The sequence below is a fragment of the Girardinichthys multiradiatus genome, chromosome 20 (assembly GCF_021462225.1).
Source record: "Girardinichthys multiradiatus isolate DD_20200921_A chromosome 20, DD_fGirMul_XY1, whole genome shotgun sequence".
Lineage (NCBI taxonomy): Eukaryota > Metazoa > Chordata > Actinopteri > Cyprinodontiformes > Goodeidae > Girardinichthys > Girardinichthys multiradiatus.
This window is the reverse complement of record NC_061812.1, coordinates 29,833,033-29,851,414: the sequence shown is the minus strand read 5'-3', so window position 1 is coordinate 29,851,414 and position 18,382 is coordinate 29,833,033. Positions and strand designations below refer to the sequence as shown.

Here is an 18,382-nt window from a genome sequence, read left to right as displayed (position 1 = left end):
TAAAAGAAATTCATAACTGTTAAACCTTTTCACATTTTGTAATATTACAAACTTCAATGTAGTTTACTGTGGTTGTCTATGACAAACAACACAACACAGTGGTGCATAACTGGAAAGTGGAAGGAAAATAATACATGGTTTTGTAATTTTGCAATCAAAGATCTGAAAAGTGCAGCATGTACTTATTTGTATTCAGCCCCTCTGAATCAATGCTTTGTGTTTTGGGTATGTCTGATTATTCTCTGTTTCAAAATAGCTCAGACTCAGTCAGATTTGATAGAGAGGCATCTGTGACCATAAATTTTCTTCTCGCCACAAATTGCCAGTTGAATTTAGGTCTGGACCTTTACTGGACCATTCTAATCCATGAGTATGCTTTGACCTAAACCAGAGGTCAGCAACCCTTACCACCTAAAGAGTAATTTTTACCCTTAGTTTTGCTCCCCTCAAAAATTGTAGAGCTGCACAGCCTATATGACCCAATCTTTATAAATATCGCAAACAGAACACTTCAGAAAATGGAAAAAAAGCATCTGGTTGTGACTTGATGAAAAAAAGGCTTAAAATTATTTGTTGTACTTTAAGTGTCATTCAGTTGTAGAAATCAATTTCAGGTAGTCCATTAAAAGTCACCTGAACAAAATCTTCAGGTCACATTCAGTGCTTCATAATATTTGGTGAGTTATTGGTTAGTCACTGTACAGGGACTAAAGAGCCACATGGGACTCTGGAGCTGCAGGTTGCAGACCCAGATGTAAACACTTCCACTGTAGCTCTTGCTATGTTCATGCTCATGCTTGTTCCATTTTCAGATAGCTTGAACACTGCAGACATGTTCAAATCTAGGATTATTGTATTATAACTTAACCCTTTTCAAACTTTAAGACTTTATCCCTGACTGTTCTGCTGTCCTTCTTGGATGCTGTTTGATCACTAATGTTCTGTGACAAACCTCTGAGGCTTTCACCAAACATCTGGATCTAGGCTGATATCAAACTGTGCACAGATGGACTCCATCTACATTTCAGGTGTCTTCTGAAGGGTGTTGAGCTAGATTGTATTTAGCTGTATCAGAGTAAAGGAAACATGGGTATGTCACACTTTTCAGATTTGAATTTGTGATTCTCTTTCTAAAACCATGTGTCATTTTCTGTCAACGTGACCATTCTGCATTACTTTGTGTTGGTCTATTACATTCAATTCCCTATTAAAATATACAAACGTTTGAGGTTGTTACAGGACATGACAAAGAAGTTCAAAGGGTAAGGATTATTCTGCAAGGCCCAGTTATTTTCTCTGTTTATCTTTCCTGTATTCCCACACTCTCCTCCAAGATACAAACCCTTTCATTTGCCAAACCATTTTTTTCCTACCTCATTCTTTTGATTTAAAAAAAGGGCCACTGTTTAAACATCAGCCCCCCAATGAGAAGTCTTCGTGGAGAAGAAAGCTGCAAGATTTTTCACAAAAACTCCCACCAGGAAGTCTTTCTTCTCAAGTTGTTGCCAAACCCATAATTAAAAGGGAATTATTTTTTGATTTGTGCTTTGAGAACAAAATGGACAGGAACATCAACAGGCCACGAGACAAATAGACCTTCATTCACCTTATCAACAAAACACAGGTGCAGTGTTAATGTTCTACCAAAGTGCCTTTACTTTAATCTGTTTACAAGGAATGTGATTCAGAATTGGGTCTCCTACTGGGCCTTTAAACCCTCCACACCCAGAGCAAGTCTTGTGATTGTCTTAAGCAATAAAATTCTCAAACTATAATAAAGATCAGGAATAGAGGATGATATGTATTTCGTTCCAAAATAGGTCAGTCAGATTGGAGAGAAGGTGATTATGAACATCAGTTTTCAAGTATTACCACAGGTTTTTAATTAGATTTAAGTCTGGACTTTAACTAGGTCATGCACTTATGAATATGCTTTGATCTATAGTGCTCGCTTTCAAACTCTTTTATAACAAGAACAACCCAAGAACATAAAAAGTTTTATAAGACCCACCATTTTAACAGACCTTTTTTTTAAACAAGAGGAATTCAAACTTTTTAATTTTTTGCTCAGTATTATTTCTTTGGCTTTGCATGATTGGTCAGAAGAGGCTGTTTAATTTCACATTTCATTGTTATTCTGAAATTGACATTTACAAGTTTAAAGTTGGGGAAATTAACAGAAAGGTCCCGACAAGTCTGGGTCCACGTGGGAAGGTCAGAGGTTGTTTACCAACCCCATCCTCGAAATCTAGTATGGCCATCTTCCATGCACACCATTAGTAACAGCGAAGTCGTAAAATAAGAATAAAAACAACTGCTTATTTGCACTTCTTCTAACGTATATCTTACGACGCAAGTCACACATACTGCACTATACAGCGTGCTTTATTAAACTAGTCGCTACGCTGTTTGACAGTACAAAACACAGAGAAATGAGGTATTATGTTGTATTGCTAAAAGCAGGTCAACGAACACCATGCATCAATTACCAAATCTCACTGTTTTTTTAACTTGAAACAGGAATGCATTTAATTTTTAATATCGTTTTCAGATCCTAGTTTGGACTTTTGAGGGGGTTGGATCACAGCATAAGTTGGCCCCAGCATTTGTTCCTGGTCTACTCTCATTAATTTCTTCACAATTATTACATTCATATTTATTTTGCAAATTATTATTATTGACTACCACTGTAGGCAACCCAGAAATGACATGTTGTACTTCTACCACAATTTAAGAACAATGTATCTAAAGCATTCCCTTTTAGCTCTAGCTTCATGTTTAGGATTGTTGACGTGAAGAAAAGCATCCGTACAGCATCATACCACCACCACCATGTTTCACTACAGGGTTGATTTGTTCACAGTGATTTTTCTCGCCACTCTTCCCAGGAATGTGTTAATTCAGAGTAAGTTCTCCTACTTTTCACACATAAGTGGCATAATGTTTCAGGTTCAGTAGAATACTGCTTTCAAACATTTGATTGAGAAGTCCTAAAGCACAACATTTGCTTTTCAGTGAGTTGTTTACATTAACTCTGTCAGACAGCAGACATCACCACATTGTTCTTTGCTTTTTGGCTTTCCTTCTTGAAAATCCTCAGTAGATCCTGTCTGAACTTTTGGGACATCAGTACATAGAGGCAAGGGTTCATCACTGTAGAGGAGGTTGCCATGAAGCGTGCAAACACACTAAAGGCGCCATAACGCGGCGTGGCCCCACTGGCCCCTGAGTTCTTATTCGCCAGTAAGGCCAGCGTCAGTCCATACGAGGGCAGCCAGCACAGAGTAAAAGCTAGCACCAGCATGGCTGTTGTCTGAGTAACTTTTCTCTGATAGCGCTCTACTTGAGGGGCCCTGCCGGCATGTTGGCCCCGCAACAGGAACACGTAGATGCTGCCGTATGCCACCGCGATGGTGACCAGTGGAAGCATGAAGGCTGCGAGGAAGTGAAACAGTCCGTAGATCATCTGCTGCTGGTGAGAAAGGAAGGCAAAGCAAGCAAGGCCATCAGGTGCTTGCCGAGGGGGTCCCACAGAGCGAAAAACCAATTGAGGGGCTCCGAGGGAGCAGGCTGGAACCCAGATGAGAACGGCGATGATGGAAAACCTGCGAGGGGTGAGCAGGCTGTATGCTCTGGTAGGCTTCACCACAGTCAGATAGCGAGAGACAGCCAGCACCGCCAGAGTGAAGACGCTGGCGGATGAGCAAGCGGATCCCAAGAAACCCACCAGACGGCACATGACGTTCCCAAAAGGCCACTTCTGCATGACTATGGAAGCTGTGTAGAAGGGAATCGTGGAGAGCAGGAGCAGATCTGCAGCACTCAGAGCCAGCAAGAGGACGTCCGTCCCTGTGCCCATCATGAAGCCCTGTGAAGCTTGTCCTAACCCCCTCCTCTGTCGTCCACACAAGATCACCATCACTAAAGTGTGTCCAGTAACTCCCAGAATCAGAATCAGTGAATCCAGTATGGGGACAAGGATCTGCTCCACACTGGCCAAACCATCGCTGCTTCTGTTCCCCAGCAGACCTTCAGAACCAGAAGAGTTCAGCATCGTTTCTTAAGTCCAAGTCACTCTGACCCTGTTAATACTCAAAAACAGTTTGGTTGGTTATTTCGCTCACCCAGCCATAAAACAGCTGATAATACATGCAGGAATGATTGCTCAGTCAATAACTGTCTTCTGAGAAATAACACCACACAGATTTCCAGACATTTACCAGTAACTGTGCTGACAATTACCAGCCAGTATTTAGAGGAGAAGGTGATGGTTAAACACAGATAAACACCAGCTTCTTGACATGCTCCCATCGAAACATAGCCATCAAAATAACAGACTTCTCCAATGTTGCATCTATTTTCCATGTGTCATCCAATCAGCTTGCTCCAGTAATGCCTGTGTAGAAGACTAGAGAACCCCAGTGGCTTTTCTGCTCCTCTTTGATTTCCTGTTGAGCTTAAATTAATGGTGTAAGCTGAGGTCTGTGATTTCCTGGCACCTCACAGCAGCCTGCAACTCCACATCACGCCTCAGTTGGACACATCGATCCACAATCCTCTGTCCTCCGAAGAGAGAGAATTCCCTAAAAAGTGTAACGGGAGCAGCAGGTGGACGGAGAAGGTGAAAAGCCTGACTGTTAGTGGATAAGTGGTAGGTGAACTCTGGACCTATTATGAGACAGCACAGCAGAAATGGGTTGGTCAGCTTTCTGTGGGAGGACCTAATGAGGCCTGCCAACATTTCTTCCCATGCTTCATCATTTCAGTGTCTTATCTGAAAAGATAAGATTGTTTAGAAGCCTTGTCCTTGTGCATGCATGTACAAGACATGCATAGATAATATAAATAAACAAGAAAAGTCAGTGAAACGGCGTTTGCCTGGAAAAATCTGGGTAATTATTGACTTCCAGGGTGATAGCAAACACTGAGCCACTATCACACCTACTGCAGGCAGCTACCATAAAATCCGTGCCAACATTTAGAGCTGTATAAAGGGAACTCATCTGTATGATTGGCAACAGCACATTTGTACATTCATAGATAGTTCAGGTCAACAAAAAGTTCAAGGAGGTTGTGTAAAAAGAGATTCATTAACAGCTCTGAGGAAAGAGGAAATAAGAACAAATTGGTTATATGTACATCGATTTTTACTGTACAGTGATTTACGAATTCAAGAGGGAGCTGTTTGGCAAGTTGCTCAACTTCGCAGCAGCATTGCTTTACTCAGAACTTCTAAACTCATAACAGAAACAGTGATTCATGTCTGGTGTTACACTGAAGATGTGTCTCATCTGGCAGTGAACCTTGCTGGGTATTTGGCCAGAGGAGGGAAAGACTTAATGAGGTCATATCCAGTCCTGAGAAAAGGCCTCTTTCATTATTATTAACAGTCTTCCTTCAAAGTCTTGGAAAATATGGGTATGGAAAAATACAGAGTATAGTAAAATATTTGTACTGTTATCCATCCATCCATCCATCCATCCATCCAAATGTGTAAGAACCATGAAATAAAAGGAGCTAGTCAAGAAGCTGAATGTCTATTTTGGAACAGTTGTCCTCTTTAGGAAACCTTTTAAGTGTGCATGTGTGAATGTTTCTCAGTGGCAGCACAGATGTTCTCTGTCTGAACTTTGTGTTCCTCTATCATGCATCCCTCTGGTGTACTCTACCTCCTCCCTGCTGGCTGAAAAATCACAATCTTTTGCTCATTTCAAGGCTGCGAAACCGAAAATGACCTCTTCTCAGCTGTTGATGATGTAGTGTAATAGAAAAATAACCCACAAGCTTGTGAACTGTTAGCATTGCTATTTGTTGGATAAAAGCCTTGAATGACATATTACTCCCTTTTATAACAAGCTGCCAGGTCCAGTTGTGACTCTGATGCCAGACAACAGTCAATCAACACTTACCTGCAACCAGAGGACTACATTTGGCATTTGAACATAATCTGTGACTGACTTGCTTCTCGTTCTGCATTCTCCTTCCTACCTCTCTTTTCCATCTTTCTCCCTGCCTTCTCCATTCTGTGTCAGATGTGGGCTCTGTGGAGGGCTTGGCATACCACAGGGGCTGGGATATGTTATACTGGACCAGCTACACTACCTCAACCATCACCCGTCACACTGTGGACCAAAGCCGCTGGGGCGCCGTTGACCGGAACACCGTGGTCAGCATGTCGGGAGACGACCACCCGAGGGCCTTCGTGCTTGATGAGTGTCAGGGGTCAGAACTTCTTCGGTTCCTAATGTTCACTTATTTGGACATAACACTGTAACACTGTCCATGTTTGTTTAACTGGATCTCTGCCTATAGCCTGATGTTTTGGACCAACTGGAATGAGCACTCTCCCAGCGTCATGCGTGCCACGCTGACTGGTTCTAACGTGCTGGTGATCATCGGCACAGATATCAGAACCCCCAACGGGCTGGCCATTGACCACCGGGCTGAAAAGCTTTACTTGTCTGATGCCACTCTTGACAAGATTGAGCGCTGCGAGTATGATGGCAGTCAGAGATACGTAAGTGTTCAAATCTCAGACCTTTGTCTGGCTGGGCCAGTAGCTGTCGTCTTATTATTACTATTAGTAGTTGTAGTAGTAGTAGTAGTAGTGTGGTTGTGATTTCCTGATCAGCTGATGATCAAAATTGTTTCTACTCCAGGTGGTGCTGAAGAAAGAGCCGGCCCATCCGTTTGGCCTGGCTGTATTTGGAGACTACATCTTCTGGACGGACTGGGTCAAGAGGGCTGTGCTTCGGGCCGACAAATACACCGGGGGCGAAATGAAGGTGTTGCGAGCTGACATCCCCCAGCAGCCCATGGGCATTGTTGCGGTGGCCAATGACACTAACAGCTGTAAGTCAGGGTTCAGCGAGATGTGTGGAGTGCTCAGAGTAATTGTTTTATCATTGATTGCAGCTCTCTGCACGCGTGACCATAGCTGAAGGGTAAAAGCTGCAGAAATGTCTGGTCTATTAAACTTAATCACTTAACCCTTTTTGTTTTTAAATGTTTCCTATATCTTGTTACAATGATAAAGCCTTGTCATGTGTTAGTGTGTATGAACCATAAAACCACAAAATGACAAGAAAAGATTGATTTGATAATCTCACCATGATAAAGTGTACCGAGAAAAACAAGGACTTTCTTCCTAAAGCAAAATAACCTACAATGTCCACTACATTTTTAAGCTAGACTGATAAAGACATGCGAGCCTTGAAATAATCCAACCTTTAATGACGTGACGCAGAGGCTCTGTTGACAGCTCTTCAAAATGGGATGGACAAGAGAACAGGCCTTTGGCTACAAGAAAATAGCTAGTTGCCTAAACTAGTCTATATCTACATTTAGAGCAAGAAGTGAAATGGTTCAAAGTACAGAAACTATAACAAACATTCCTGGATGAGTAATTTTATTTATCTAGCTGCCACACACACTGAGGAAGATGGTAAGAATCTCACTGCTAGAGCACAGCAGCAGCATCCTGGGGTCATCAACACCCCATTATTATTATTTATTTTTAGGGTTTTGTACTCATCTTTACCATAGGGTGGTAATAATGGTGGATGACATTGTATTATGAAATAAAAAGCTAAAACTTAAGAAATTTACCAACAATTAAAATCAAGTCCCCAATGTTCATTCTAGATAGGAATAAAGTGCTTGTAGATATCTTGAGCCGAAGCCTCGATCTTCGTGTATGAGAAAACTGTACATCCTCTATTTGGATCCTGTATTATATGATAAAATGTACTGCCGTAGAGAGCAAGGTCTCAATAGCATTTACAGCTTTGTGTGCTTCCAACAACCTACATATTTGCGCAGGTGAGTTCTCTTTGTGCCGCGTCCATAATGGAGGATGTCAGGACCTGTGTCTGCTGAGCTCTGAAGGAAGAGTTACCTGCAGCTGCCGTGGCGACCGAAAGCTTTTGGAAGATAACACCTGTACTGGTACGACGAGAGCCACATTCATTAAAACTAAGTCTTAACATCTGTGGTTTCACAATCAAGCACTCATGCACCCTAAATCTTTTTACTAAATTTTATTTTAGGAGGATGTTTTCCCAAATCTGCTAATTTTTCTCTTCTGTTTACTGATCATAACTTAATAAAGTAAAAACTGAGGGAAGAGTTTGCAATTAATAATTTTATAAATATATATGTCAAAAAACAGTTACATTTCTGTTTAGAATTATAAAATAGTACATTAGTTTTTAAATTGGTTTAATTTCAAGTCTTTCATCCTTGGCTTTTCCTTGTTTGTGCCTCAGGCATGAACTCCACATGTACCGGCGTTGATGAGTTTGAGTGTGGAAACGGAGACTGCATCAACTACACTCTGACTTGCGATGGCATGGCTCACTGCAAAGACAAGTCTGACGAGAAACAGTCCTACTGTGGTGAGGACAATCTTTCCTCTGTTCAATGTTTTATTTTTCTTTCTGACATTTGTAATTTCACCTAATTTCTTTCTGGTTCTCAGCCAATCGTGTGTGCAAGAAGGGCTACAGGCGGTGCGTGAATGGCCACTGTGTTGGGCACAGCTCCTGGTGCAACGGGCAGGATGACTGTGGAGACAATTCGGATGAAGTCTTCTGTAACAGTGAGTCTACTATGGAATACTTTGAGAAAGTGGGGAGAACTGTTGATGAAAATCCCTTTAAAGGATTGTATGAGGCTTGGCTTCTTGAAACCAAAGTATGAAGATACTGGGAGAGGCTCCAAACCTTTGCGCATTTTTGCAGTTCTTTCACTAACAGAATGCTTTATTGTGTGTTCTGACTGCTAATTAACCCAAACATCGTCTCCTTCCCCCACGTGTGTCAGCCACGTTGTGCTCAGTTGATCAGTTCCAGTGCCGAGACGGAAGCTGCATCTCCAACTCCAGCAAGTGTAACCAGAAGGTGGACTGTGAGGACGCGAGTGATGAAATGAACTGTCGTAAGTTGATACAATCGATAATATGTTTTCAGTGCAAATCTCAGCACGTTGCTCAAAGGCGTCAGTTTTTGATTGATTTTCTTTGTGAAGCTCCCACGGACTGCTCCTCTTACTTCCATCTGGGAGTGAAGAGTGTGATCTTTCAGAAGTGTGAGTTCACCACCCTCTGCTACGCCCCCTCATGGCAATGTGACGGAGCCAATGACTGCGGGGACTTCTCAGATGAAAGGAACTGCCCGGGTATTTTTCATTTTCCTCTGCTGATAGGTCAAGAATCTATGTTTATATTATACCCAAAGACAGATAATTTTTTATTAATCTGTAGCATTAAAAGTCATTTCCTTTGAAAAACCACTTTCCCCTCATGCTGAGGAGTTTATCTTTAACTTTGTCACTGTCAGGGACCGGTAGGACCAAGTGTCCCTTACCCTTCTTTGAATGCCCGAGCGGCCGCTGCATCCCGATGAGCTGGACGTGTGACGGTGAAAATGACTGTGAGAACGGTGCTGACGAAAATAAATGCGGTATGAACTGAAAAAAGCTCAAATCCGGCTGAATTTTTAGTTTTCTGCAGGAGTAATTCCTCTTTCATACCTCTATCTGTGGTTTTGTAGATAAGGTCTGCTCACCGTCGCAGTTTGAGTGTAAGAACCACCGCTGTATTTACAGCCGCTGGGTTTGTGACGGCGCTGATGACTGCGGTGACGGCAGCGACGAGGGCGTTCACTGCAGTAAGTACTAGATATATTTTGTCCCATTACAAAAACAATATATTTGCATTTTGTAATATTCATATCGTACTGAAGTGATTTAAGAATTAAAATCAGAAAATTATGGCGTGCATCTATGTTCAGCCCCTATATTCTTATACCCCTAAATAAAATACAGTTCAGCCCACTGGCTTGGAAGATCCTCAGGGATTTGTTAGGGAACATTAGTGAACAAAACTCTGGTGGAGACCAAGAAACACAACAGAGATAGGAGAAGGTGGTGAAGAAGTTTAAAGCCTGGCTATGTTATAAAATATCTCCAGCTTTGAACATCTCACAGGAAGCACCCAAGAAGCCCATAGTAACTCTGGATGAGGTGCAGAGATCCACAGCTCAGGGGGCATAATAACAGGATATCTGTTAGTTAGGAAAAACACAATTTTGGTTTCTGTAGAGAAGCAGCAAAAGGAAAGCGCTTGTTGAAAGAAACCTTGAAGAAATCCTGTTTACAGTTTGTTACAAGCCACATGGACACAGCAAACAGTTTGAGGAAGCTATCAGATGAGACCAAAATTAAAGCCTCTTTGGCCTACTATTAGAAAAGATATGTGTGGATTAAAACCAACACTGCACATCACCCTGAACACAGCATTCCTACAACAAAATATGATGGCGGTAGCATCATGCTGTGGGTAAGCTTTTTTTCTTCAGGGACAGGAAAGCAGGTCAGAGTTGATAGGAGGATAGATGGAGCCTAGTAGAAGGCAGTCATGGAGGCCATGGGGGCCTCCATGTTTTAGGCTGCAAAAGACGTAAGGCCATGGCTGGAAGTTGACCCTCCAGCAAGGCAATGACCCTGAGTATACAGCCACGGCTACAGGGAATGGTTCAGATCAGTTTGCAAAGAAAATAAAAAAATGTCTTAGAATATTTTCTGACTTATTTGTTTTGTAAATCATTTTGAAGACTATGTATTATTTCTTTATTTCAAACATTTAATAAGAGTCCTTGTACATGTGCCTGAGCTATACAATTTCTTTTATAGAGAATAAAACTTGCAGTCCAGAGACATTTCGCTGTCCTGGATCAAATGTGTGCATTCCTCAGCGCTGGAAGTGCGACGGCGACAAAGACTGCGCCGATGGGGCCGACGAGAGCGTCACAGCAGGATGTGGTGAGCGAGAACTGGGGCTGAAACCCTTAGCTATCCTGCTCTGTTGGAGCAAGACATAAATGGCTTATCTTGTTCTGTCCCCAAATGTTTCTGTGTCTCAGTCTTCAACGACACATGCAGCGCTGACGAGTTCATGTGCCAGAGCCGCGAGTGTATCCCCAAACACTTCGTGTGTGACCATGACAGAGACTGCAGAGACGGCTCCGATGAGTCCCCGGAGTGCAGTAAGTGGTCGTCTCACACCTAATGGGCCAGTCATTTAACCACTCCCTTCTTCTCCTGACACTTTTATTTGAATACACTCGCTGGTTGTCACCACAGACTACCCACCATGTGGTCCTGACAGTTTCCGCTGCTCTAACGGAAGCTGTCTGCTCCATAAGTCCTGGGAGTGTGATGGAGAGTTTGACTGCCATGACCATTCAGATGAAGCACCGAAAAACCCTCGCTGTTTAAGTCCAGGTTAGATGTGCACAGAAACACCGTATTTGTTTTTATTTCTTAGAACTTATTCATTAGAAAATTAAAACTTGTTGCAAGTTTTTAATGCTGCTCAGTATATTCTTTGTAACATAGACACGTGAGTAATGCAGTAAAATGAGAAAAAATTACTGAAAAACCAGCTGCTTTTATTATTTTTATTTGTTAATTCACAAGTATGCATGCTAATGTGGGTACTGAATATTATTTGCTTATAAAAGTGTAAGGGCACAATAGCACTTGTGTGTCTTGGGCAGGACAATTTGACAAGAAAATCTTTATTCATAAGAATCTGATTTTCCCAGGTATGTAAAGGTAATTAAAATAGAAAAGTTGGAATCTGTTTTATTTGAATATAAAGTACAAACAACAATAAAGCACAGAAAGGAATAGAAAAGCTACAAACCACTGAATATTCAATCAAATAAAATCTTTTAAAAGGAAGAAAACTGAGAATATCTGGCAGCTGGAAAGATCTCTCGACATACCAGAAATAACATCAGCTTTGACATTTTATCAGCGTGAATGAAGTTTTCTCTCCGCTTGTTTATCATGTAATTTCTCTGTCTCACTGAACAGAAAAGAAATGCAATGACAGCGCGTACGCCTGCAGTAATGGAAAGTGCATCGCTGAGGCTCTGCTCTGTAACCATAAGGATGACTGCGGGGATGGTTCTGATGAGTTGAACTGCTTCATCAATGAGTGTCTGAACAGTAAACTGAGTGGCTGCTCGCAGCTCTGTGAGGACCTGAAAAAAGGCTTCAAGGTGAGCGATTAGCAGGATGTCCATGTCCAGGTCTGGAAGGTCTGGAACTTGATTAACTTATGATAGGAAGAAGTAAAATGAATATGGAAAACTGTGTGTCATTTATTCTCTGTCCTATTTTTAAAAGATCGTTCCTTTCTTCCTTCCTTCCTTTCTTCATCCCCCCACTCAAGTTATTTAAAGCCTGACCTCTTTAAAAAATAGATCCTCTAAGTTCACAGTTCTGCTTCACAGCTTTTGTATTTATACTTCTAATGGTTTGACAGGAAGCATTTGTAGGAGCCCCATGGATGTGTAGAGTCGGTTGCTTTACCAGATCTTTCCTTGGCTTCCTAACAGTGCCGATGCCACCCGGGCTTCCGTCTCAAAGATGATAGGAAGACCTGCGTGGACATAGATGAATGCACGACCTCTTATCCCTGCACGCAGCGCTGCATCAACACTCATGGGAGTTACCATTGTCTGTGCGTGGAGGGTTTCCAGCTCAGTCCCGAAAACCCAACCATATGCAAATCCGTCTCTGGTAAGAAAGCAACAATTTAATAACAGTCAGCCAAGTGTTGGCAAATCCTCTCATATGTGCTACCAACCTGCAGACGAGGAGCCGTACCTCATCTTTGCCAACCGCTATTACCTGAGGAAGCTCAATTTGGATGGCTCCAACTATACACTGCTCAAACAAGTAAGGCATAGTATCCCTTTAATGAGCTTTAAAAAAAACTATCCTGCAGAAGTTTCTCCTGTTCTAAGACTAAGGCGGATCCTGTGCTGTTGATAGGGCTTAAACAATGCCGTGGCTCTGGACTTCGACTATCGCCAGCAGATGATTTATTGGACAGATGTCAACACGCAGGGCAGCATGATCCGACGGATGCACATCAACGGCAGCAACGTTCAGGTTGGTGTTGCAGCATCTTGTTTTTGAAAGATAAGAGGATGATTAAACCCACCATCCTTAACATCATCCTCATGGATGTGTGTGTGCATGCAGAAGAAATAATTAAACCCATCCATGTTCATCTGTCAGGTTCTTCACCGCACATTGCTCAACAATCCTGACGGTCTGGCAGTGGACTGGGTCGGAGGAAACCTGTACTGGTGTGATAAGGGTCGGGACACTATTGAGGTGTCAAAGCTGAATGGAGCATACCGTACGGTTCTGGTCAATAGCGGTCTGAGGGAGCCACGTGCTATTGCTGTGGATGTTCGCTATGGGTAAGAGCGATCATGAGCCAAACTGGTTCTCCGTCTCTACTGTGATTATTATTATTTATATGCATTATAATAATTATTTATATGTATTGCCAAAAGTACATTTTGTCAAGTTACAACAATGCAGTTCAGAGTATTTTATTGGGATTTAATGTAAAAGAACAGCAGAAAGTAGTGAATGATTGGGAAGCTGAAAAAGGGTTGTTTAACGGTTGTTTAATAAATATCGGAAAAGTGTGGCCTGCATTTGCAATCAGTCCTTTTTATGGAAAAGTGGACAGAAGAAAGGCATTGTTGAAAGAAAGCTAAATTAAGTTGTGGTTAAAATCTACTGGGGACACGGCAAATCTGTTGGAAGCGGCTCTGTTAAGATTAAAATCTTTCTTTAGCTTTACACAAAAATGCTTTGAGTGGAGAAAAATTAACACCTGACAAATTTTTCTCTAAGATGAAATATGATGGTGGCAGCATCATGGTGTGGGGATGTTTTTCTTCATTAGGAACAGGCGAGTTGGTCAGAGCTAAAAGGATGATGGATTGAGCTAAAAGCAGGACAATCCTGGAAGGCACTGTACAAACAATAACAGTAATGCTGACGGTGTTCCCTGAAAGGTACTTGTACTGGTCTGACTGGGGTGACAACCCTCACATTGGGAGGATCGGGATGGACGGCATGAACAGGAGTGTCATCATTAAGGATAAGATCACCTGGCCTAACGGCTTAGCCCTGGACTTTATCAATGACCGCATCTACTGGGCGGACGCTCGAGAAGACTACATCGCGTTTACAAGCATGGATGGAACCAACAGACACACAGGTAACACACAGATCATTACAATAACTTTTAACTTCATTTTTAATGCTTTTTCCTCGTCTTGAGTTGTCCCGTATGTGTGTGTGCACTCCTGCAGTCCTGTCTCAGGATATTCCCCACATCTTTGCCATGACTCTGTTTGAGGAGTACATCTACTGGACAGACTGGGAGACAAAGTCTATCAACAGAGCTCATAAGACACAGGGAACCAACAAGACCATGCTGATCAGCACCCTGCACAGGCCAATGGACATCCATGTATTCCACCCGTATCGCCAGCCTGATGGTACAAACAGGTCCCTTTTTTAATGTCCGTGTCTCTGTCTGATTTCATCGTTCCCTTTTACATTCCCTTTTGTCTTCCTCAGTGGTAGGCCACCCGTGTCAGATAAACAACGGCGGCTGCAGTAACCTGTGTTTGCTCTCACCTGGTGGGGGCTACAAGTGTGCATGCCCCACCAACTTTTACCTGGCCTCTGATGGCAAACAGTGTCTGTCCAATTGCACTGCGAGCCAGGTAAGATTGTGCAAAGGTGTGCAAAGCTTGGTTTTACATGTTAACAAATAGAAAAAAAGAATGTTTATAATCTGTTCCTTAAGTTTGTCTGCAAAAACGACAAGTGCATTCCATTTTGGTGGAAGTGTGACACAGAGGATGATTGTGGGGATCGCTCAGACGAACCTGCCGACTGCCGTAAGTGATTAGCCAGCCTACTATTTATGGTCTATTTCTGTTACATTTTTTTGTTTTTGTTTTAAGAGTAACCTATTGTAATGACGTGCTGTGTGTGGTCTCCCCTGCAGCTGAGTTTAAGTGCAAACCGGGCCAGTTTCAGTGCGGCACGGGCATCTGCACCAACCCTGCCTACATCTGTGATGGAGACAACGATTGTCAGGACAACTCTGACGAAGCCAACTGCGGTATATACATTCGCACACATATAATCACGTGTTTACACTTTTCTCCCTATGCTCCTCAATGTTTATGGACTTCGTTTTCTCAGACATTCATGTGTGCCTGCCGAATCAGTTCAAGTGTACCCACCCCAATCGATGTATCCCGGTAATCTTCCGGTGCAACGGCCAGGACAACTGCGGGGATGGAGAGGATGAAAAGGACTGCCGTAAGTCATCTCTGATGTTTATTAGATTAGTTTTTATAGTTAATTAGATTAGCGTATATACAGTATGTGTAAAAATCTACCTTCAATCATTATCTCAGCCCCCAGAGCTAAATCTTTAAGAAAACCTATGGAGTGAGAGGAAAAAAACATGGTTCTAGGACTATAGATTATCTCAAATAGTGATTCTTAAACTGTACAGCGTCTGACCTAAAAATAACAGTGGAAGAGACTAATGGTCCAATGAGTTGAGTATAATACTTAGTCAGTTAAATAGGGGTATTATAACACCAGAAACAGCATCAACATCCAAGATGCTGCCTTTATTTATTTAGAAGTGTTGTTCCTTTTATGTCTTCCAACATTACTAGCGTAAATATGCTTTACCATTAATATTTTGGAGGATCACCAGCCCCAACATATTGATTTGCGACCCGCAGTGGAGTCCTGATTCTAACTTTAGGAACGACTGGCCTATAAAGATTGTGGAAGGAGGAACAGTCAAATATCTGTTTCTCTGTATGCTACAACCTTGTGAAACCTTACAGGGGGACACTAAGTGCTCTTCCACTGCCATAACAGGGTTGTGCAAGGGACTGACTGCAGGGGTACCAATAGTTTTTTCATAAAACAACATTTTCTTCCACTCACTCAAACTGTCTGTAAATGAGCATCTTTGCAGGTTATGAGCCTCCCTTTAGCCTGCTTACGGTCCATATCATATATATAAAGCAACTGCAATTACATTTACTGATAAAAAATAGATTAGATGAAATGCTACGTTATTTTGACTCAAATTGAACAAAAAACAGAATTTTGTGTTGAAATAGACCGTTTGTTCCTATTTAGCTTTGTGATAATTACTCACATGCGTGTGTTACGTTTGCAGCGGACGTCACATGTGCTCCCAACCAGTTCCAGTGTGCCATGAGTAAGCGCTGCATCCCGAGAGTGTGGGTATGTGATCGGGACAATGACTGCGTGGATGGATCTGATGAGCCCGCCAACTGCAGTAAGATAAGCCTTTAAAATAAAACAATGATAATATATCTGCTTACTTTGAGTGTGTAGAAATGTTTGTGTCCCCCTTCCCATCGCAGCTCAAATGACGTGTGGCATGGACGAGTTCCGCTGCAAGGACTCGGGCCGTTGCATCCCGGCACTCTGGAAGTGCGATGGCGAGGCGGACTGCGGGGACGCCTCAGACGAACCCAAAGATGAGTGTGGTAAGGAAAGGCTCTGCCATGGGGGCTGAAAGTGTTTGATGTCGCTCTGCACAGCCTGACCATTCCTGTTTGTGCACAGACGAGCGAACATGCGAGCCTTACCAGTTTCGGTGCAAAAACAACCGTTGTGTGCCCGGCCGCTGGCAGTGCGACTACGACAACGACTGTGGGGACAACTCAGATGAGGAGAAGTGTGGTAGGTTCTCTGTATTTTTGTTACCCTCTGAAGATGCACAGCCACAAGCACAGCTCATAGTGTGAATGAAAACCACCTTATTTGTAACTCTGCATGAGCTTTACCATTGGAAGAAAAGCAGAAGCGGTAAGAAATGTGTCGCTCTTCACTTTCTGTCCTTTGTAGCTCCTCGATTGGTTTCTGTTCAGTTAATCAGTTCTGTGCACACCTCACATCATCTCATGTCTGTTTTGCATTTCACACTGGCCTGTTGCTGTGAGCCAGAGGTAGGTGCTGTCACTTTCAGATCAACCGCAACCTCCAAATTCCCTGTCTTGCTTTTTTCTTCTCCAGCTTTTGTGATCTCTTCTGCAGTCCTTCTCCTCCATTCTTTGCCCACTGATACCAACCCTATAATAAAATTTAAATGCCTTATTTTATGCAACTGTGCCTTGCTCCTAATATTTTTTGTCTGTTCTATTCTCAGCTTCTCTAGTTATCCACTCCTTAAACCTTTCCTTATTGGCTCCCTCTACTTCGTGTGCTTTCCTTATTATCCTCACACATTCTTCAAAGCTTGTCTTCTTTCTGCCCTCAGTGCCTCGAAAGTGTTCAGAGAGTGAGTTTGCCTGCACGAATGGTCGTTGTATTGCTGGCCGCTGGAAGTGCGACGGGGACCACGACTGTGCCAATGGGTCAGATGAGGTATCGCTCAAACGTTTTCCCTCATTCTCCTCTTTGGACTGTTTAAAATCTAGGAGAATGCTAAAAAACTGCAACACTCTACATTTGCTTCAGGATGGCTGTGATGTGAAGTGCGACAGCGATCAGTTCCAGTGCAAAAACGGCCACTGCATTCCCATCCGCTGGCGCTGTGATTCGGATGTTGACTGCATGGATGGAAGTGATGAGGAGAAATGCGACAGTAGTGGTGAGAGGATCACTGATTTCCTCCTGGAGGAGACTAAAACCTGCCCACAGGACTTCATGTCAGAGTGGAAAGATTAAATAAAATAATGAAAGAAGCCCTGTTTGCAGTTCACCATGTAGGGTCACAGCAAACATGTGCAATTAGGTGCTTCGATCAGATGTGACCAAAACCAATATTTTTGGCCTACATGGAAAATGCAATGCAGACAACACTGGACACACTATCCCCACATTGACACATAGATAGTGGTAGCAGCATCTTGCTGTGGACATGCTGGTCAGTGTTCAGACTGGGCGGAGGTTTAATTTCCAGCTGGGCAATAACTAAACATCTAGACAGAGCTACGATTAAATGGTTTAGATCAAAGCATATTCATGTGTTAGAATGGCCTAGTCAGGAATCTGTGGCAAGATTTTCTGACTTAGCCTAACTGTTTTGGAGACAAGGATGGGAATAATCTTCACAGGCGTGTTGGACACACATGTAGCTTTTTATTTGTAAAAAAGATATTGAAGAAATTCACAATTATGTGCTACTTCCTGTTTGCTATCAAGTGAAATCCCAATAAAATACAATAAAGTGTTGGGGTTTCAACGTCAGGTGTATGAATACATGTGCAGTGTAACATATCATCTGTTTCAGTGGGTAGACACTGCAGCCAGGAGGAATTCCAGTGCAACAACACTCTTTGTAAACCTCTTCGCTGGATGTGTGACGGTGAGGACGACTGTGGAGACAATTCAGATGAAAGCCCAGCAGAGTGTGGTGAGATTTGCTGTATTTCACCTTTCAACCATTGTCTTCCTCCACTCTACAGCAGTTATTTATGTTTTG

General features: G+C 42.6%; 2 protein-coding genes across 4 annotated transcripts in view; one reads left to right on the top strand and one right to left on the bottom strand.

Moving 5' to 3' along the window:
- The window catches only part of LOC124856714 (low-density lipoprotein receptor-related protein 1-like), a 149,324-nt gene that overhangs the window by 117,629 nt on the left and 13,313 nt on the right, over positions 1-18,382 (top strand). For all 3 annotated transcript variants that reach the window (XM_047347470.1, XM_047347471.1, XM_047347469.1), the window contains exons 42-71: positions 6,033-6,222; positions 6,313-6,517; positions 6,660-6,852; positions 7,822-7,947; positions 8,268-8,396; positions 8,480-8,599; positions 8,824-8,937; positions 9,028-9,177; positions 9,339-9,461; positions 9,552-9,668; positions 10,693-10,821; positions 10,923-11,045; positions 11,143-11,283; positions 11,881-12,068; positions 12,408-12,591; positions 12,665-12,750; positions 12,847-12,966; positions 13,096-13,283; positions 13,893-14,098; positions 14,193-14,381; positions 14,464-14,612; positions 14,696-14,789; positions 14,900-15,016; positions 15,100-15,219; positions 16,106-16,228; positions 16,317-16,442; positions 16,522-16,638; positions 17,216-17,322; positions 17,416-17,548; positions 18,191-18,313. In XM_047347470.1, the coding sequence (XP_047203426.1) occupies positions 6,033-6,222; positions 6,313-6,517; positions 6,660-6,852; positions 7,822-7,947; positions 8,268-8,396; positions 8,480-8,599; positions 8,824-8,937; positions 9,028-9,177; positions 9,339-9,461; positions 9,552-9,668; positions 10,693-10,821; positions 10,923-11,045; positions 11,143-11,283; positions 11,881-12,068; positions 12,408-12,591; positions 12,665-12,750; positions 12,847-12,966; positions 13,096-13,283; positions 13,893-14,098; positions 14,193-14,381; positions 14,464-14,612; positions 14,696-14,789; positions 14,900-15,016; positions 15,100-15,219; positions 16,106-16,228; positions 16,317-16,442; positions 16,522-16,638; positions 17,216-17,322; positions 17,416-17,548; positions 18,191-18,313 (4,230 nt within the window). The remainder of the gene's footprint in view (positions 1-6,032; positions 6,223-6,312; positions 6,518-6,659; positions 6,853-7,821; positions 7,948-8,267; positions 8,397-8,479; positions 8,600-8,823; positions 8,938-9,027; positions 9,178-9,338; positions 9,462-9,551; positions 9,669-10,692; positions 10,822-10,922; positions 11,046-11,142; positions 11,284-11,880; positions 12,069-12,407; positions 12,592-12,664; positions 12,751-12,846; positions 12,967-13,095; positions 13,284-13,892; positions 14,099-14,192; positions 14,382-14,463; positions 14,613-14,695; positions 14,790-14,899; positions 15,017-15,099; positions 15,220-16,105; positions 16,229-16,316; positions 16,443-16,521; positions 16,639-17,215; positions 17,323-17,415; positions 17,549-18,190; positions 18,314-18,382) is intronic.
- Positions 1,633-4,674, bottom strand: LOC124856716 (delta-type opioid receptor). Its single transcript, XM_047347478.1, has one exon. It carries the CDS (start codon positions 4,052-4,054, stop codon positions 3,038-3,040), a length of 1,017 nt encoding a protein of 338 aa, XP_047203434.1. The 5' UTR covers positions 4,055-4,674; the 3' UTR covers positions 1,633-3,037.